Below are 22,405 nucleotides of genomic sequence, written 5' to 3' on the forward strand. Positions count from 1 at the left end.
ATGTAATGTATGGTGATTAACATAATTAAAAAAAGATTTTATTTATTTACTTGAGAGATAGAAAGACAGAAATAGCGACAGAGAGCACAAGCGGGAAGGTAAGGGAGAAGCAGGCTCCCCGCTGAGCAAGGAGAGCTGAAGGCAGATGCTTAACTGACTGACCCACTCAGGAGCCCCCAAAATAGCTTTTAAAGATACAATGCTTAACATGCATATAAAGTGAAAAAGCATTTCAACCGTACTATTTAATCTACATAATTCGAGATACTGTAATTGAGCAGTCTCATATAACTTTAAATCATTTCAGTGTGGTTAATATTTTTTTTACCTACCAACTGCTAGGTATGTTAAGTGATATATACAGTCCTTAATGAAAATATCAACTGAATTCTGTTTTTATATTTTAAAATTATGCTCTTATATTTATAAAAGAATAGAAGGAAAAGATTGCTTCTAACTGCAATAATACAAATAAAAATTTGCTAAATGGAGAAAAAAATCATTTTCAATAATTTAAATGTTTGAAACTCTTGGTATTACCCCACTTTTTAAATTATGAAAATATCAGAGGATACTCCATGAAAATTTAAATACTACAATAAACCAGTTGTCCAGATGTCTGAAAATAAAAACCCTGGATAAACTATATATATGCCCCAAACTTGACTGCATAATGACAAGTAGGCAAGAAACTGGAGATTTCACTTTCTTTGCCATACCTGTTAAAATAATTACCCTGTCTTTGTTAGATGACAAAACTCAAGCTATACCAAAATGGAATATACTGAAATGAGAAAGTATAACGACATGGTAAGTCAACCAATCTAAAATATAATAAAAAAAGAAAAGACTACATTTTAAAAAGTAGTGATAGAACTTTTAGAGGCTGATACTTTCTCTAGAAGACAGGACAATTTTACTTTGTTTCTAGTCCTCCATACTTTTTTTGATTAGAAATGTCTTTTACTTTCCTTTAAGTGATTCTTAGTATGCTCAACTGTTAATTATGGGGGGGGTTGTTATAGAATACATAGAGGAGTGATGATTTAATTTAACCTACGTGTAAAAGAAAATGCTACTTTCTTTGATGTCGTTTTGGAGGGCAAGGGAGGAAGAGGAAGCTTTTTGTCATGCTTATTTCCAATGTTTTGGCAGGGAATATAACAGAGTACTGACAATATATATAGCATACTAACACTTACATCAATATCCACTTCTTCAGGTCTGTATTTATATAATGTGCCTCTACATTCATCTTGTGACAGCTATAGGAAAAAATGTCAGGTAGCAAGTTTAAAAATAATATTTAAAAAATATACTTAGCCTATGTTAACATTTTAGATTTATATAACAATAACAAAAATGGGATTTTAATGATTCTTATACTTTAAGAAATTTAATTCAAACACAGATCATTACAAAAGCAGAAAAATATTTAACAGTGATACAATATGCAAGATACATAAAAATGTTAACTTAAGCTTGTCAAACAAAATAATAACTTGGTCAAACAAATTATAAAGCACCTTACATTTTCCATTTGTAAGACACACATTATTTTAATGAAAAATTGACAAATACAATCATAGCAACTGTATTGAATCAAATATTCAAACCAGGCATATTTCAGCAGTCAAAACCATCCTTCACGGTATACACATTAATTACACAACTGTGTATGTGTACACTCAAATGCGAACACATCTTAGTACAACTTTATTAACAAAACCCATAACATACTGTATACATATACATAATATATAAACACACATACACAATATAAACTTATCTTGTTCTTCTGTCTTAAGAACTAAAAGATAATGGGGGAAAAGGATGGGTTTAATTGAAAAGAGGAAACTCATTCAAAACCTCATAAAACTGAAAGCCTATGTTGTAAACTATGGCTAGTCAAATTTCATAAAGAGTTTATATGTGTTCATTGACACCATTTGTCTTATGATACTACAAGAAATTACTGCTTAGTGCATTTAAACATCCTTTCTTTGGCTTCGTCCCAATATCTTTTGGTCAAACAAACCTTCACTTCTGCTTGTGTTAATCAAGATTTCAAAAAGCCATCCCTGTCAGTGATACCACAGGCAACATCATAGCCTTTGCAGGCAATATTTCATGCTCTCTTGTCTTTTGACTTTATATTGACTGCTAAGACAGTAACAAAAACATAGCAGGAAAAATTTACTTGGGCTCACTGCATATTTACTAAATGGCACACTTCTCTAAGTGGGGATGGGAGTAATGTATCCCCACTACATTCCAGATTGGAAAATTAAACTTCACACAAACACATATAAATGAATAAAAATGATAAAAAAGTTATAACTATATATGCCCACTGTAAAAAACTGCTTGCCAGTTACATCTTTAGAAGGAGACATAATTTAAACAGTAAGTATCTTTGGATGGATCTAGAAATGTGGGTATCAGGAGGTTAAAAATGTAAGCATTACAAACATACAATAAGAAATCCTGGATTTATGTGTTTCATTTCAAGACATTACTTTCACGTCCTCATGCAAATGAATCTGTGACTATTTAAGGATATGCAGTGATCAACAAAACTTTCATAGAAATGAATTACCACATGAAAAATGAATTTAATGACAAAAGTCAGAATACTTATGCACTATTTTAAAATAAAGTCATTGAATATGTCCTAAGAAGTGTCAATTGTCTTCTAAATTAAAGCACCTAGATCCAAGAAAATAATTTGTACTCTTATCTGAAAACAAAAGTGATGAAAAATAAGTTTTAAAATGCTTAGATCCATGATAAAAAATTAAGATAATGCCAAAATTAAATTTTCTCATTTATAAGAAGTTAGAGATGTAAAGCCTTTAGCTCCTAAATGTCAAAACACACTTTACTTAATATTTAAAGTTAAATGCAAAACAGCTTTACTAAACCAGGGAATGTAAAATTTTGATGTAACTAGTGGATAGTGCTACACCTAGATTAAAATATGAATTGTATCTTCTATCCCAGGGTCAACAGAAAAAAGCCTAGTATTTTAAAATGGAAATTTAGCAATGTGTAATACAAATTTAGGGTATTGGTATACTATTTGTATTTAGGGAATCTTACTGCATATTCATTTTCACATCAGTTGGGAAATTAATAAAAAATGTGTACTGTGTTGTTACAGTTTAAGAGTGATGGATCCTTATAGCCATATAAATATACTGCACAATACATTAGATTTATTTTGTTGTTTCTGTATTTTTAGTACCACTGAAAAATCTATTTAAACCTTTTATCAAATTATTCAATAAAAATATTCATTATTAGACACTAACAAAATCTTAATATAATCAGCCTTCCACTATACATTGCTTTTACCTATCAGAAGAAAAGAATAAGGAAACAGGATTATTCTTTAAATAATTAACTTTTAAGCATGGCCTATTTTTCATTACTGATAATAATTACTGAGGCTTTTCTAAAGAAAAAATGGATATAGTTTATTTAAAAAATTTCCACCTAGATTTGAAGAAGTGTGCTACTTAGTCCTCATTATGAAAATCCTACTAATAAGAAAAAAGTCATTTCATGAATATTCTCATTAAGTTCTGCCTAAAATGTTTCATGGTAATACTTTTTTATCATTTTTCAAATTCATCTTTAGCAAAAGAAAAAAAAGTTCTGGGTTTGAATACCTTTTTCTGAAGTACCTTAGCAACACTAGAAAAGCAAATGAAAATGGGCTATGTAGAATTATGAAAGGTTGAGCAGTGGTCAAGCTTCAATTTGAGAAGTGTATTATACAGACTTTATTGACATACATGTAAGGATATGTGCTTTATTTAGAAAGCTTTTTCATAATAAAATATCTAACAATATTTAAAAACACTGGGTTGGCATTAGGTTAAAACAAAATTACTTTTGTTAATCAAAATATAACTTTCTACAGTATCCCTTTTAAATATGTATGTATATATTTAAAAATTTATAAATAAATATATATATATAAACCCAAAAAGGATTTTTGGGGAAATAAATTTGATAAAATTAGACATTTTATGAGGACTCAAAAATGCTCACAGGACTGTAGGTATTTGCTAATATTAGTCTGTACCTTTAAAAAATAAATAATATTTATTATTATTTTATAAAAACTCTAGTACAAAAATGTAATTGTGAAAGATGGTAAAATGATTAATACATGTAGAGGAATTTTTCAACACAACGTGGATTGATTTAGCATTTGTTTTGATTCAGTTTTACGTCCTTTTTATATTACCAATTCTAAAAAATTCCCACATACGTAATTTTTCAGGTGTCCTCTTTTTCCTAAGAAAATGCAAACATAAAGTTTCTCCTGCAAGAAAACCCAATGGCTATGATTCAGAATAACAGGTCATAAAATATGACAGTGCCACCTTATTTTCAGGTGTATTTCAGGAACCTATAACACAGCACTGTAATGCAATGTCTGAAGCAAACTGTTAAGAGTGTACAATATAAACTTCCATGAAGATTTCCTTTGCATAATAACACAGTAACAGAAATCTGAAGAAAAAAATAAGATTTAATTTCAATTTAGGCAAATTAATAATATAGTTTAGGAAGTGTGTCTGAAGGTCACTGTTATCCACCAGTGGTGCCCTGTAACATTTAAGTACTTTATTAATGGCTGATTTTTAAAAAAGGACTGCCTGAAGACACCCCAACTTGACAGGACTGAGAGTCAACACGGATTACCTGGTGATTGGTTGCCTAGCTCATGCCCAGGAATGGCTGCTGATGTTAGCCATTCAAATTTTTCTGTTTTGTACAATTTTAAGTTTTTTTTCTTTCAAGTATTCATATATTTAATAAGGAAATATAATAATGAGGAAATATATTTATATAAATCTATAGGTCTGGTCAGTGACACCAGTATATAAGACCACTCTCAGATATCGCCACACTTTTGGAAAACTCCAATTAGAACTTTTAGTGCAACTGAGTAATTTCAATCAGCAATGACTTCTGCATCATCAACCCTGATTACTGATCAATATAAAAAAGAAAAAGCAATCCAAACCAAACTGAAAACCCACAAATGAAAATATACAAAATATGAAAAGTGAAAGTATAACCTATTACAACAAAATGCCTTTGATCTCTTGTCATTTAGCCTTACATAAAATGATGAAGTGACAGCTTCAGATACTGAGAAAGGTATTAATTCCAGGACAAGGGCTAAAGGTTCTCAGCAGTGGAATTTTGGAATGAAGTGTCAAGGTTCTGTAATCTGGTTACTTTAAAAATACAAAGATTTCATTTTCTTTTGAAAAGTAAAGCTGTTTAACTTTAAATATTTAATACTTTGTTTCTTTATTGATAGAAAACTTTGTTCAGAAGTAAGAGTCACCTCACCCTCCTACCAACTGTTTCAAGGCCCATCCATGATGCTGATCCCAAGACGACTAAAGCAAACCCGAGGCCTGTAAAGCCAGAGAGAGTTCAAGGTGCTTTTTCTTTTTTCTTTTTTTTTAAATAGGTGCTTTTTCATATTTTAATAAAAATACATTCATTTTTCATGTTAGTTAATTTTCTTCTTCTGTATGAATTTTAATTATAACAGGTCATAGGCCACAGTAATTTGAAGGTGTTGAAGTGGAAGAAGCTGATGTTGCAAAACACACAGCTAAGAACATTTAGACCATGAAATACAAAAAAATCGGATAGGAATGTATAAAATGACTTCTTTTGCAGATCTGCAGATTACCAAGCTCCTAAGGGTAAAACCAGCCAGCTCCATGGCACATATTTTGAGTTAGGGAAAAGAATGAGGTAAGATGATGAATATGATGGCATAAGAATGTAAGAATACAGGGAGAAGATATTCCCAGTAGGTCAAGAAGTGGCTATCTTTAGGTCTTACTATACCACAGTACAGAAACTAGATTTAAATAACTCCCATATAAATATTATCTATTCCTAAAACAGTATGGTGGGGTAGGGTGGGATGGGGGCTGCCCCTAAAAGGAAAAAAAATTTTTTTTAACTTTTCCCTAGAAATCAGTTCTAATGCTTTTAGAGTTAATCGAAATTAATGGCAATCTTGTAAAAATTTTGCAAATGTACTGCAGACCTCCAAGTACATATCAATCAAATACTCTGCACAAAAACTTCAGGAAAATGGCACACTTAATATTCAACAGCAAAATGTTCAGCAAAGCCATGCTAAGAATACTGCAGCATCTTAAAAAGCATGGATGAATTGCACTTTTCCAAATAGACAGAAACAAAAAATGAAATAAGAAAGCACTAATGTTATGAGTAACTCTGAGGATAAACCAAAACTGTCACTGAGGGATTTTGCAGATGATAAAGCAGTATCATTCACTGTCCAAGACCTTACTTGCTGGTACAGTTGGGGTCTTAGCGCCGAGTTCTCAATCATTGTGTGAACCATGGTGATAATAGGTTCATTTTCTTTCATCTATTTCAAATCAGGAGGAGCATACAGCAAACATCAGTTTACAGCACAGCTAGATTTGAAAGACGACACTGTAAATATAGCCTCTACTTTAATATCTTCCTGATAGTGCAGTTGCTTACATTTTACCCCACGGTTGTACAGATGTAACTTATATAAACCATTTCAAGCAAGTATTAAATGCTGTAAAATACTTCCGAGGTTACAGAAAAGCTTACTCATTGCAATACTGCTGCAACTAGGTTTTACTTTATAAATATATTCAATATAGTCAATGAATATTCTTACATATACTAGAATAGATGATAAAGCAGCATGACTTATTTAAAGAGTAAATTACAGGGTGAAAACCTATTTAAAAGGAGAAAACAGTATCATTTTTTTAACTGATTACTTATTTAGTAAAAAAGCTTAAAATGATATTCAGTTCTTTGTATACTGATCAGAAAAATATTAGTTCTCTTGTAATATTAAAATTCTATAATAAGCAGTATATCTCGTCATTTAGGTAATCACATATTTCATTAAGATTAATTTTGATAGACATCTGTATACACTGTTTTGGATTTTCTTACAGTATAACACAACACGTAGAATTATTTCAAGGATATACAAACTAAAATTTATTTAGCAAAGACTCAATGTATCTCCCTAGTTCCTAAAAAGGCTGAAACCATGTTTCACATTTCCAGCTAATGTTGTACTTAATTACTGCCTCTAGAAAAATATTTGTTTTAGGCGGTCCTGGACTTAAGAGCTAAAGCATTCAAAAGAGAAGCACCATAATATATAGAGAGTAAAAGGCCAATGATGTACCATTTATAAGCAGACAAGTCTGTTTATGATTGCAATTTGCAATATACACTTTACATAATTTTCATCCTGCATATTATAGAAAATAAGCATTTTTATTATGGTTAACAAATATTACTTTACTGACTCTGTTAAATCTACAATAAAAGTTTACTAATCCTGAGACTAATAATGCATAATGTAAGTAAAAGATAAATCCTGAAAAGTGTACATCTAAACAATTTTATTTTCAGCCTAGTTACCAATGTTTCATGTCAATAAACTGTTTTGATTGTCAAATTAGAAACTGGTGACTGGTTTATTTTTTTTTTAAAGTTTTATTCAAACTAAATATTTTTTAAAAAATAATTTATTTTAAAATCTCAACATCTGCATATCAGTTAAACTCAAACTTCTTTTTCTCCCCTGCAATGCTATCCAGTAAGGGACTAAGGCATATTTATAGGTGACATTTCATGTACACAGGAAACAGATGTGTTGATATGCAGTTCAGGGCAATTTTTTTTTACAGTGTTAGAAAGTAACTTATAAACAGACAACTACGGATGTAAATTTTCCTTAGGAGAAAAAAACTTATCATGAAAATTTAAGACCTCTTTATGTTTTCAAGAGCCTTCTATGTTTTTAGGGAATGTTAGTTATCTTAGTCAAATGTGAATCTTGGAATAAAGTGTAACTGCTTTTATGTTTTGGCTTACTCATTTGACTATTGATACACACACCTCATAAAACACAAGTAAGCATAGGTCTCTATCCATTTTAAATTTTAATTTTCAAAGCAATTTCATCATTACTATTTTTTAACAGCATACCATGGAAATTAGTCAAAAGAATACTGGACTCAAATTTTTTTGCATTGGGTGGAGGTCAGGAACGTGAATGTTTTAAGAAATAATGGAGATCAGAGAGTATCCAAATGTAGACGATACTCAAGGTCAAACTGAAATTGCCCATTGAGTCTTGGAAATCTGGCACTACAAATTAGCCCCTGTGTCAAAAAGCTAGGTCAATAAGGCTCACACCTCTAAGTGGAGCTTCAATATAGTACAGATTAAGGACAAATGTTCACACTCTAAGCCTGGCAAATTTACTTGAAGGGACAATATGGTTTCTATACAAGGGAAATCGAGCCTGACTTATTTGTGGACTACTTTGAGAGGGTAAATATGCATGTGTGTCAAGGGATGACATATTTGTGATTTAAAAATGTCTGTTTAATTTACATGTCAAAGCTTATTAAATATTGAGTCACTGAGAAGGGTTTTTTTTCCAAGAAGAAACTAACTAGGAACAGAAAAACTAAAAGCAAAAATAGTATTTAAATTATACAAACTGTAGGGCGCCTGGGTGGCTCAGTTGGTTAAGCAACTGCCTTCGGCTCAGGTCATGATCCTGGAGTGCCAAGATCGAGTCCCACATCGGGCTCCCTGCTCTGCAGGGAGTCTGCTTCTCCCTCTGACCCTCCCCCTCTCATGCTCTCTCTCTCTCTCTCAAATAAATAAAATCTTTAAAAAAACTGAATTATACAAACTGTAAAAGTGTTTCAGAGATCATTTCTGAAATGGACCATTTTTCATTATGAAAAATTTCATACATATTAAATCCTAAGTATTAAAATTAGAAGTCATCTCTAGAAACTGACAATTTAGTACAACAAAGGAATAAAAATGTTAGCAGCAATTATTTTGAATTGTGGGACTGTGATTATTTTTTCCTATCTCTATACTTTTCTGCATTTTCCAAGTTTTCCCCAGGGTAGATACTGCTTTTCTAATTAAAAAAAAGTTACTAAAAGTGAGTCAAGGATAAAAATATATAAACATGAAATAAACAAAATTAATGGAACAGTCATATCCTCTGGCAAATACTCTTTGGTGATGAAAAGCTAAGAAAAATCTTAGCACCATGTGTTCATATCATGTTCAAGGGTGGGAATTTAGTGGATGAAACCTACTGGAGTTGTCTAGTGTAGTAAGATCCTGATCTAGAAAACTGTTCTTATAAACCTTTATTCTGTCATAGGAATCTGTATCTACATCCAAAATTTATTAGAAAAAAACGTTAATTAAAAAAAGTAAGCTACCCAACACATTTATAAATACATGTTAACTATTCTGTAATTACCCACCCCCTTTCATTACTACTTCAGAAATCAAAATTCAAGTTTAGACCAGGGGTTCTTAACCCACATCCACAACACTTGAGGAACTTGAAAAGAATACAGAGCCTGATTCCCAGATAACTTTTTTTTAATTTTTATTTTTTTTAAAAGATTTTATTTATTTGACAGAGACACAGTGAGAAAGGGAACACAAGCAGGGGGAGTGGGAGAGGGAGAAGCAGGCTTCCCGCCGAGCAGGGAGCCTGATGCAGGGCTCGATCCCAGGACCCTGGGATCATGACCTGAGCCGAAGGCAGATGCCTAATGACTGAGCCACCCAGGCACCCCTTGATTCCCAGGTAATTTTAATGAGGAACTTGAGAATCTCTGATGTCATTAAAACACCAAGGTGACAGGATGGTCTAAAGATTCCTTTGGCAGAACTATGATGTTCTCATTAAAGTAAAATATGACTGGATAACAGTGCATGTTCTTCAGCTCATATATACTCCCTGGGATCCTGTTTCACTAATAATAGTCCCATAATTACTCAGATGGGATAAGACTATCTATGAAAGGAGAAGCAGCAGGATCATTTCAGAACTCCCCAGGGCACCAAACCTACCTAACCAAGAGCTGTTAGGACAGCTGAGTAGTGGGCTGTTAATGATTTGAAAGTGAGTGGTCCTGTATGTGGTGGCTCTCTCTTTGCGTGTGGTGTGCAACACCTAAAAACGGAATGTAATAATCAGGATCCAATACAATGAGAGCTCGGTCCCTATTAAGCAATTTCACTGATCTGACTGAATTTTCACTCTTTCCAGATTTATTAAATTGGAAATACTAGATGTGCTTTATCTCCAAATACATTCTAGAAATAGGCTAGCGGTTCCTTTCATTAAAACACCTCTCAAATATTCTATATTTTAATACTTAGAAACTAACTTTAAAAAAAAAGATTTTATTTATTTATTTGACAGAGAAACACAAGCAGGGGGGGAGTGGGAGAGGGAGAGGGAGAAGGAGGTTCCCCGCTGAGCAAGGAGCCCAAAGCAGGACTCAATCCCAGGACCCTGGGATCATGACCTGAGCCGAAGGCAGACTTAACCGACTGAGCCACCCAGGCGCCCCAAAACTAACTTGTTTCTGTAACTTACATTGAAACAGCATATTCTGACTTTGGCTGTGTAAACTTTATGACAGCTTTTCAGTTAAAGTAGTAAATAATGACATAAAAAATACATAATGCTCCATGAGCAAGTTGGAGTTTCATGCTCAAGTTCTTAAAAGTAAAATCCAGTAATTCTCTTCTGATTTGAATACAAGGATCCTAGACGGTATTATGATAGTGATGTTAACAGTTGACGTATTTTGTTTTAGGGAATCAGAGCAAGACTAATTAGTACATGGAAAATGTTTAGTGATTCACTTGAAAAGGAGTTAAATGCTTCACTTTCAAATACTTAAATTCCTTGTTTGAAGTAACAGGTAATATAAATTTAGGTTTCAGCTAACTGATAAATTATAAAGCTACTAGTAAGACTCATCATTTTATACTAATAAAACATAAATGGAAATATCTTGGAAATACACTTAGGTAATGTCAATCTATTTGTTTACAACAAAACCACAAATTTTTACTTGAAGTTTTTAAGTCCAAATGTTTAGACGAACTACCTAGAAAGTCTGGCACTTCATTCCAGCCTCTTTCTCATTTTTGAGGTATGCTGGGCTAATATGAACAAAGTATTCTTTGATATTACTATCTGAAATCCTGACTTGAAAGCCCATCACCAAAAAGCCTTTTCTTTTGTTTTTTAAATTTTATTTATTTAATTGACAGAGAGAGAGAGAGAGAGAGAGAGAGAGAGAGAGACAGCGAGAGAGGGAACACAAGCAGGGGGAGTGGGAGAGGGAGAAGCAGGCTTCCCGCCGAGCAGGGAGCCCGATGCGGGGCTCGATCCCAGGATCCTGGGATCATGACCTGAGCCGAAGGCAGTCGCTTAACCAACTGAGCCACCGAGGCGCCCTCAAAAAGCCTTTTCAACACAATCATATGTAACTAGGTCATACTTACTAGGGTCTTGAACCGAACTTCCCAACTGACACCTGTGGGCTGGGAATGGATTACAGGTGTGTGGAGACGGGGACCACCTCAGCCCTCAGTGGGCCTACCATGCTGCTGCTAGCACCTCCTCTAGTCCCCACCAAGGTGCTGTACAAATATTGCCACTTTCTTTGTATGCCATACATGAAAAAGGTTAGAAAGCACTGAGATCGTGTTTTCATTTCAGAAAAACTGGACTTTACTTCTTTCTTTGGTGTTTCTTGTGATAAATCCATCAACCTCAATAGCTCTCAAACCTGACGGACAAAAAAAAATCACCTGCGGACATTTAAAACCAAAGGCAGGGCTGGGCTCTTGGCAATTCTAACTGGGGACTCGAGGAGAGAGGGCCCTGAGTACTGCACTTTCTTTCCGTCTTTCTGAAGATCCACTGATAGTTCTGACAGGAAATCAGCCTTGATAACCATGGTTCCCATCTTGGCACTAACTCAAGTAACTGAGGACTAATTCAACTGTCCCCCAGTAAAGACTTTTTCAAGGTCTTGATGAGTCAGTACTAAATGTTAATCAAGCTATCTGCACAAATATCAAAAGATGAAAAATTCCAAACTAATTATCTAAACACAAGTATTACATTTCCATTAAAATAACTATCTTTGTATGAGATATAGCGTTAAGATATTAACCCCCTTAAAAAAAAATCAACTGAATCTCATTATTAATAATACTGGTGGACTCAGCAGAATCATGGGGGACATGGGGTGTCAGGAATCCAACTGCCAGTTGTTCTATTTATCTAGCAACTCCTAAATATTAGTTTCAAGTCTTTATATTAGAAATTAGACCAGCTACTAATGCAGAAGGAACAGGATATTCTAACTCATGAGATAAATGCTCCTGAATAATTTTGGGGTAAACAGCAGGAAAGAGAAAGATTAGCAGTGAGCAGAGCCAAGACAATCATTCATATAATTTATCCTTGGAAAAGATTAATTCTTGAATCCTCCTTTAAGTATAAGAAGTGGTTAAGTAGAATCACAGACCTGTACCTCTGAAACAAATAATACATTATATGTTAAAAAAAAAAAAGAAGAAAAAGAAGATAGCAGGAGGGGAAGAATGAAGAGGGGGAAACTGGAGGGGGAGACGAACCATGAGAGACGATGGACTCAGAAACAAACCGAGGGTTCTAGAGGGGAGGGGGGTGGGGGGATGGGTTAGCCTGGTGACGGGTATTAAAGAGGGCACATTCTGCATGGAGCACTACATCAAAAACTAATGATGTAATGTATGGTGATTAACATAACATAAAAAAAGTGGTTAAGTAGTGGCTTAATTGGTCTTTAAAAAGTTTATGTAATAAATCATCTAGAACTGTGTTGTCCGACAGAACTTTCTATGATGATAAAAATGTTCTATATTGGTGTAGCCCAATATTGTAGCCATGTGACTCTTCAGTCCTTTAAATGTGGCTAGTATGACTGGGGAAAAGAATTTTACTTTTATAAAAATATAACTATTTTAAATGTAAATTTAAATAATCACAAATGGCTAGTGGCTATGATATTAGACAGTAGGCTTAGAAATTCTAGACAAGTAAGTTTGATCTAATTTTTTCCCTGATCTGGATCTTATGCCCAGAAGGGGAAAACATTTGGTCAAGTTCTGTCTTGTAACTGAGTTTGAGTCTGAATGCTGTGCTAACAGCGTCCTTCTTTTTGGGAGGAAGCCGTCTGAGATGACTCCTATCTACCCTACAGAGCTTTTGTCCTGATAACCAATGAGAAGCCTCATTTCTGTGCTGTCATTTTCTATTTAAATGGAAAATGGACTTTTCCCAAGTTCCTAATGACTTCTTAGGAAAAGAATTTTTAAGGATGAGAATCTGTCTTAACAATAGCAAAAACCCCTGATGGCCTAATCACTGAAGAATTCATTTCTCAAGAATGTCCTCCTGCGTCTAGATCAATAAACTCTTAAGAAGTGTGGCAAGACTAAAACGCTAAAGAATTTGACATGCCTAGGGTGAAGCTTTGAGGAATGCGGGGTTCTTTATAAACAGGTCATTTAGATAATGACAATGTAAATGCCTTAGACTCTCACTCTAGGAACATCTCAAAGTGCAAGAACCTGAGATTGAAGGGTATGACTACCTATTGAAACTACTCATTGTTTAACAGGGAGCAGGGAAATTTGAAGTGACTTTTTAAATAGAGGAATGTAAATAAGTCTCTTTATAACTGATGGGGCAAAGTATGGAGGTCTATTACTGTGAAAATTTTAAAGCAATCTGAATAAACTGTCCATGCTATATAGGTTCTCTAAAAGTAAACTTAGGGAAAATATTACTAATATATTCAGAAGAATCAATGGTACTTTAAAAGATGCCATTAGACAATGTATTTTCTCTTTTTCTTCAAGGGAGAAAGATGGATTAAAAAAACAAAAAACAAAAAAGGGACAACAAACTGGGACACTAATATAGGAGTCAAACATATCTGACATTCCCTTAAAAGAAAAAGCAGAAGCATTTCTAAACTGGCTAATGCAGTAAGTACTGGCTTCAGGATCACTGATAAGGCCCACTTATTGAGAAACATTATAAAAATAACCTGAACCCAGCAGGAAAAAAGGAGGGTAATCTCTATACTCACAACCTCATTTAAATTGCTGAATTTTTAGAGCCTCCATTTTGAGAAATATATATACCTCTGATATGTTTTGAAGAAAACTTCGAAGGTCCCAGGTAATGTCTTTCTAAACAATTTACTTATTTAATTTATTCACAGAGAGTTTCACCCCTTTTTACCAAGGGTCTTTTAAGCTTTTTTTTTTAATTAAAATCCTTTTGGCTACAGGATGAACTTTACAGATCTGATTTTTACTTCAGTAGCTTAAACTATTTTCCTTATTTAATGACTCATTCTTTCTTTTTCATTTTTTATGAGCCAAGGTGACATTTTAGTGCTCTATAAAAAAGCAAAGTTACATATCAATATCCACTATACTAAGAGGATTTAAGGACTCATTTTTAATCACTGTTCCTTTAGGTTCAAGGAACAGATTATTATCTGATGCTACTACCATCTTTATTCCTGGGATTCACAGGAAACCAGAAATATTAAAAGAACTCAAAATTCACTTTGTAAAAATGTATTATTGTGGATATGATGTTTCATATGGTTATATTTTTCTCTTCTTTGCATGGATTTTAACGATACCATTCTTAATTTTTAAAAAAGATTTTATTCATTTATTTGAGAGAGAGAGAACAAGAGAGAGAAGGAGTGTGGGGGAGGGGCAGAGGGACAGGGAGAGGCAGAAGGAGACTCTGCGCTGAGCACGGAGCCCCAGGTGGGGCACTGGGCTCTCCTGGGCTCAGCCCAGGACCCTGAGCTGAAGACATATGCTTAACCGACTGAGCCACCCAGGTGCCCCACCATTTTAAAGGGACAAACATTCCAAGAGTGAAAATCTGGTATCTCTGGTTAGTAAAAAAGGTGTTCGTTTTGTCTGTGGGTAAATCTGCTTGAAAATATATTTGAGCTTTATTATTTTTCTTTAATTTTTTTAAAGATTTTATTCATTTATTTGACAGAGAGCGATAGGGAACACAAGCAGGGGGAGTGGGAGAGGGAGAAGCAGGCCTCCCGCGGAGCAGGGAGCTTGATGCGGGGCTTGATCCCAGGACCCTGGGATCATGACCTGAGCTGAAGGCAGACGCTTAACCGTCTGAGCCACCCAGGCGCCCCTAATATATCTGAGCTTTAAATCAAAGTTAAAATATCTTCTCAATATAAGGACCTGGGTTTTATTAATAGCAATTGTATTCTGAGTGACAACTGGTACTGAGTAGCAGATTTCCTACCATTAATTTAAAGATTTATCAGCTTATGTTTTAACTACATAATCACACTCTTAAGTCAATCTTAAAAATGATTTTGGCATTTTTGCTCAACTTTATTTCCTTCCTGGGCTTTGAAAATAATTAAAGAATTCTACTTTGTAAGCACTAACTTCCTGCCTTACACACTGAACTCTATAAATCTTTGCTGAACATTCTGAAAAAATTAATAAAAATGAGATAGAAACAAAAGCTAGTCATTGAGCTATAAAAATATTTGCTTTTGTAAATACAAAATAGAACTCTATAAATATTGTGCATTTAGGAGGGGTGGCGAAATTGTTTTCATTTTCCCATCTTGTTAGATAGGAAAATAGAAGAACTCCATTAATTTTGAAGGAAGTCAAACAGATTTAGGAAAAAAGGAAAGAAAACTCCTTAATACAGTGTACTCAACCCAGCTTTGTGATTTTGGGTAAGGCATTAAACCTGACTTATGGGAACAAATGTAACTGGCCCACATGCTACAGAGGGTATATATAAGCACCCAGGTGTGATGACAATGCTCTGGACTGTAAAGTGTTACTTAAGCTGTAGGATGAACAGGTACTGGACAGGTGTACAGTGTAGAGAATGGGATAGCTTTTATTTATTTATTTATTTATTTATTTATAAAAGATTTTATTTATTTGACAGATAGAGACACAGCGAGAGAGGGAACACAAGCGGGGGGGAGTGGGAGAGGGAGAAGCAAGCTCCCCGCCGAGCAGGGAGCCCGATGTGGGACTCGACCCCAGGACCCCGAGATCATGACCTGAGCTGAAGGCAGATGCCCAATGACTAAGCCACCCAGGCGCCCCGGGATTGCTTTTAAAGTAGTATTGAGAAACACTGACCTGCTGGCTGGAGAAAATGGGCTCTAGGGTAGGAAGTGTTTCACAGGCTGGGGTGGTGGTGGTAGAGGAGTGAAGGTTTGAACGACAAAACAAAGAGACCTTATTTTGTAGCAAAAAGTTTGGGAAATTTTTGGAGTTAGCTGAAAGACATAATGTGGCAGGTGCTTTTAATTTGCCAAGATTTGTGATTAAATGGTAACGAGGAGCTTATTTGTACAATTAAGGGTGTTATGATGGCCTCTATTATCCTTACTAAACACCATGCAGATATTGTGTATTCAGCTAAAATAACCTGTTCAGATAGTTCTACAGAATCTCACAATTTTCCTGTTTTCAGTAAAACTGTTCTGAAAGTACTTTAAATTTGAGTTTCATGGTATTTTAAACTTGAACTGTGGTGGTGTTGGGCAGATAAAATATTAGGAGAACATATTGTAACTATAGGAAGCTGTCGGACTTAACTCTTCTGTTTTTATAAATTTGTAAAATTTCCACGCTTAGAGTGGCGGAATAACAGAACTGTCATACCTTGGATCCTTCTAGGTAGGCTGCCATTGGTTTTTCTTTTCATCCTCTAGGCAATCAGACCATCCAAGACTGGTGTCAGGTTCTCCCAAACATAGCTGGAGGAGAAGACTGGGTTCCACTTTTTTCTTTTCTCTTGAGGGCTTAAACCACTTTGAGTTCTAGGTCTAAGCCAATAGCTAAAGTAAAGGTCCTGACCCTTCTCAAAGCCCAGGGAGCTCTTCCCCAAGGATGATGAGTTCAATACATGTTACACCAATGATGTTAAAGGTTAACAATATTTTGAACCATTTCTGCTTTTAGTTTTTTGGTCAGGGAACTGAAGGATAAGATGACAATTCAAATTTTGGACACGTTGGGGTTGTACTGAAGGCAGAATGAGAATGTCCAAGTGCAGATTTCTACAAGCAACTAGAAACACATAACTGGAAAGGCAGAGTGAGAACTTTTAGATACCTTCTGTGCCCTTCTCCACATCCTATTAGCCCATCTTTTATTTCCATTCTTGCTGAGCCAACAATCACTTTGTGCATGGGAACCCACTAGGTGCTCATGTCTGCATAACCTCAATATGCTGGAGAGAGTCTTGAGGCAGCCCTTGGCCACAGGAGGACGGGAGTACAAATGCTCCACCTCCTGTTGTTCAGTGGGGCAAGTCTGCAGTGCTTCTTTCATCAACAAGTATCAGTCAGATGAGGCCCAAGTTGCCTCTGGCAGTTGATAATATATTCCCTCCTTCCCTGCTCACTTTCTTTACTCCTGTACCTTGGTATCACTTCCCAAAGTAAACTTCCTGAGAACAAGCCCGTATCCAGGCCATCCACACCACAGACTCTGTTTCCTGGGAGAAATCCAGGGGTTAGAAATGAATACAACTAAGAGACAACTAGTAAAATGATGTGTAGATGAATGCTTAGATGAGAGAACACTAAAAACCAGAGAACTTCTACGACGCCTGGGTGGCTCAGTCAGTTAAGCATATGACTCTTAATCTCAGTTCAGGTCTTGATCTCAGGGTCATGAGTTCAAGCCCCACGTTGGGTGTGGAGCCTGCTTAAAAAACAAAAACAAAAACAAAACCCAAACCAGAGAACTCCCCCAGTTAAGGTTGAGATGAGTGAAAACAGTTAGCAAAAAGGGATAGATTAATTACTAGTAAGAAATAGGAAAACCATGATAATAATGTATAGGCAGTGGACAGGCCAAGAGATCAGAGTTAACACAAAGAATTTTCAATTCTAATCTACCCACTGTCTATTTATTTATATATGATGTCATACACTGCTTAAGAATTTTCTGGGGATTATCTCCCTCTCCCCACGACTTCTGTGATCAAATATGCAGAGGAAGGGAGAGACAGAAAAAGAAGAAAGGAAGAAGGAGGTATAAGGGAGAGAGAGAAAGGATCGCTCTTAATAGCAAGGCATAAGAAAATACAGATATTCTTCATCATGTAACTAGTAGCATTGTTAAATAACATACTTTAATTTTTCCAGTTTCCTTAGTTTGCTTTTGCCAAAAGCCTATTCTATATCCCCTAGAAACATGATCTCTCCATCATCCCTGAAAACAGAAGTTCCAAGACCCCTTGAAATATTAGAGAAAATGGGATCTTGCTTAATAGCTCCACAGAATGAAGCTGCTGAATTGACAGGAACAATGAAAGCCATCAAGAATCTTTTCAATCATCTTGTTAGAATTTTTTTCCCTTATAGGAAAGCTGTCTTTCATGAACACAAAGAACAAAATGCAAAAAAGTATTCTTGGATTTTTACCTTGAATGGTTTCAGTACCAATTACATACATTCCGTTAATTGTTCCTTTCTACATTTCTCTTGGCATAAGTATGTTTAAAAGTGGTCAGATTGTGTCTACATAAGAGTTTTCTTTCATTATAGTTCCTTGAAAGGATATCGCAATGCTACTACAAAACTTTTGCAAATTAGGAAGTTTAGCTTACTCTTCAAGATGTTTTAAAAGTTAGTATTAAACCAAAATGAGTTTATCTTCCCCACAAGCATTTGAGGATACTTAAAAAAAAATGTACTGATAAAATAAGACGAAGATTTCGCTATTGAGTCTTGCAAATCTTAAACATTTTTGTACAACAAAGAACACCAGAGGTATGCATGGGCTGTATTTTTCTTTTATTGTACTATGGCAAACTGGTTTGTCAGGAGAAATTTCCAGTTTTTCTTTGAGAATTTGAGGATAATGAGATCCTTTCGTCATCTGATGTTAAAGAATATACTCTTTGATGCTATATTCAGAAACCTGACTTAAGTGTGTTCTAGCAGCAGGGAGACAGCTCTAGCTGGGTAGAGGTAAATCAGTTTCATTAATTATTGGAACAGAGGCATATTCTTTTCACAAAGAACTTTTGAATACATGGGGAAGAGGCAATCCCCAACACAAATGTGGCTGACTCCTTTCCCATTCCCAAGCAAATGTTTCTGGTACAAGTAATTATGATGATTCCTGAAGGGAGAGGGGTAAAGGCAGAATGCCATAATTTTAAGGGCAATTTGTAAAAGCACATTCAATGTTACAATTTTATATCTGAAAGATGAAAAAAATACTTGCTGCAGTACCAGTGCAAGTAAAGCTCAGATCTGTAGAAGCCAAATTCCATTTTCTGTAGCAAGTATTCTTAAAGGAGGAGGTTGGCCACGGGAGGGCTACAATAAAATCAGAGGGGGTGAGGAGCCGTGGTGCTGGAGAGGGTTGGTTACATGTTTGGTTTGCCCACAAGGGGGCAGCACACCGACAAAAGGCTTGTGAAGCCCAGCTTCAAGTTCTCTGATCCTTGTGCTCATTCCTACCTACCCTCCTCATTCCCTAGTCTCAGTTCATAGCATCTCATTTTGTTATCCCTGCCTACATGGCAAGCTGGCAGGAAGGTTTTAGGAAGAAGAGAAAGAGAACATCATCTAAATTTTATCACGGTTCCTTTTTACTCACTAGCAGGGAGAGTTAGAAAAAGCATGTGAGGAAGAAAGGAACAAAGGGAGGGAGGAGCTAAAATAGGGGTGAGGAAAATGGATAAAGGAATGGAAAAACATGCTCATTTCCCCATTCCTGTTCATCTTCCCTTCATGACTGACCAAAGAGTTAGGTACTCACTCATTTTCTAAACAGAACCTGGATGAGGTACATGAAGTATAACCAGTTAGGATTACTGTATGTTCACAGGCTATCTTAAAATTCACAGTGACAAATAAACCTAGGCTGGTCTTAATAAATGTAGACTGTGAAAAGTCTACTAACTGGGCTGTACAAGCACAAGCAGACGATAATAGGATGCTTCAGAATGAAATAAAAAGTAGAAGAAAATTCTACCGTATAATTAGTATAGCTTTTTTATTGTTAAAAACACTTCAGTACAGGACTCATCTTCAAAATGGTGCTCAATTAGAAGCCAAATTATATTGCTCAAGCTATAGGGACCAGGAGTCAAGATTTTTGGACTGACTGTGTAACATGCAGATCTTCAGAATTTCAGAGAAGGCACTTTAATTTTTTATTTGTTGTAAGCACTCTGGTAATATCAGAAGTGAATTTACCTCTGAAGCAGCTCAGAGACTATACTTGGCTCTATTTTTCATGAACAGTGATAGGAATTAAGAGAATTTCCATCAATAGAAACTTTATTTTGACTTTCTCACAAGGGGTAGGAGAAAGACTACATTTTGTTGCTGGCCTTAGGTTATTCTAATGATTTATTTGAGCTAGAATAAGTATTGAAAGTGGGTATTAATTAGTATATGTTCATTTGGTATGATATGTAGTATAAAATGTGACTGGAGCCTTTTCCTCTGACTTTCAGATTTTAAAATCTACTTTTCAATTTGTAGTTATATAAAAAACCAGGCAACCAATAATGCTAATAAAAACAACAGACTTGTTAATCTAAAATAGGTTACTGGCAGTAACAAGATTAGAAGCTGGAAATGTTTTTGTTTTTTTTTTAAAGCTGGAAATGTTTGAGTGAATGAAAAAAATTTCATTAAAATTCAAAATTAAGAATTTTTTATATAACTTAATAACCTTACTACTGATATAAAATAAAATATAGAACAGTTCAAAAGTAAATATTTCATTTACATTAAATGTAATTATTTAAAACCATAAAAAAACTTTCATTTATTTAAAGAGAGATTTTCTTTAGGAAACCTTAAGGTATGATACATATATTTAGGTATATCTGAGTTTCTGGGCAAAGCCACCACCTTGTTTCTATATATTGTCTAATTACAGTCTAAAAATGGCCCATTTTTTCCCAACAGAAATAGTCTTATTTCGATTGTGCAAATAAGCATTCAAACAATAACTGTAATTCTTTTCATTACCACAAAATCTCTGCTGACATGTAGAGGGAATAGAGTGGATCAATGAAAAATTGAGATTTTTGGAAGCCACCTACCCTACAGGACCATTCAGATGGTCCTTTCCAACAGCACAGGCTCAGCAGAGCATGCTTAGAGAGGACCAAGGGGAATAGAAACTTTAGTCGGATCTGGGTCTCTTGGGCAAAGGGGAGAAACAGAGATCAACCTGGGAAAAGGAGCTGAGGAAAAGCATCTTAGTAGCAAATGGTGGTATCTTCAATATATTTACCTGAACTTTCCAGGTTTTTTTTTTTTTTTTTTAAGTTTATTTATTCAAGTGATCTCTATGCCCAACTTGGGGTTTGAACTCACAACTGGGAGATCAAGAGTCACATGCACTGACTGAGCCAGCCAGGAGCCCCCTGTGATTTTCTAAAGGTCTGTGTCTCTGTAATTCCAGTTTTGATTTATTGAGGTACGAGTAACAAATTACAGCAAACCACTAGGTTTATTTCCAGAGATACTATATAACTTCAGATTCACATTTATATCCTTGTTTTTTAAACCTAATTTTTGTAGTATCCCATTATTTTTCAGAACTATCTCTACCTTTATAGGCAAAGGAGCTTTTATGAAAGTTATTTACCATGTATCTTGGAGGCTTTCTGGCAATGTCACATTTTGAGGGAAGACTTATGTTTACCATTTCATTGGCTAACCTGTCTTTATTATATTGCTTTCAAAGTGTACAACGTAACACCGTGGTTAAATTTCAATAGTACCAGTCCCTGGAGACTGGAATTTGGAGTCATGAGATGTTGATTTCTAAAGCATTCCTCATAGGCAAAATCATTATGAAAACATGTTGTGAGAAAATAAACTACATATTAAGAAAAGTATATTTCTTTTAAAAATTAAAAAAAAGGACTGAACATCTTTTAAAGGGTTATCCTAATGCAAAATCCCTCTTTAAATATAACTAAATTAAAGCAGTACATTATTGTTTTATTTGAAGCAGGGAACTATAAATATGTAAACATCTGTCCTACATCCTTTTCCATAGTAACTTTTTTCATTTGGTAAAAATGTTCAAGTTTGAACATTTTGAAACAAACTAAAACAAGTTATGGCTTAATTTATATAGATAAAAAAATGCATTCACTGGAAGAAATTCTGTGTAAGAACATATCAAAAATTCTCATCAAATTAAAATTAAATATTGAGAGAGTTTCATAAAAACTAAAATATGGAAGTGTCAGTCCCTATTCATGAACTGCCATTCACCCTAACCATCCACACCCATTGCTACCCCTGAGATAATTCGAGGAACGGTAGGCCACTGTAAAACTGACTCTACATAGCTTAGCACAGACCAAACACCAGGA

At 34.8% G+C, this 22,405-nt stretch overlaps 1 protein-coding gene across 18 annotated transcripts in view; it reads right to left on the reverse strand.

Moving 5' to 3' along the window:
- Positions 1-22,405, reverse strand: part of PLEKHA5 (pleckstrin homology domain containing A5) — a 238,691-nt gene that overhangs the window by 42,295 nt on the left and 173,991 nt on the right. For 8 of the 18 annotated variants that reach the window (XM_073877900.1, XM_073877902.1, XM_073877904.1 and 5 more), the window contains 2 exons: positions 6,368-6,448; positions 1,203-1,265 (listed from right to left, as the gene is read on the reverse strand). In XM_073877900.1, coding sequence (XP_073734001.1) covers positions 1,203-1,265; positions 6,368-6,448 — 144 coding nt within the window. Of the gene's footprint in view, positions 1-1,202; positions 1,266-1,774; positions 1,811-6,367; positions 6,498-22,405 lie in introns of those variants that run through there. The other 10 variants (XM_073877909.1, XM_073877908.1, XM_073877911.1 and 7 more) reach the window with 3 other exon arrangements.

The sequence above is a fragment of the Callorhinus ursinus genome, unplaced genomic scaffold (assembly GCF_003265705.2).
Source record: "Callorhinus ursinus isolate GAN/ISIS: 27379988/994484 unplaced genomic scaffold, GSC_fseal_2.0 scaffold27, whole genome shotgun sequence".
Lineage (NCBI taxonomy): Eukaryota > Metazoa > Chordata > Mammalia > Carnivora > Otariidae > Callorhinus > Callorhinus ursinus.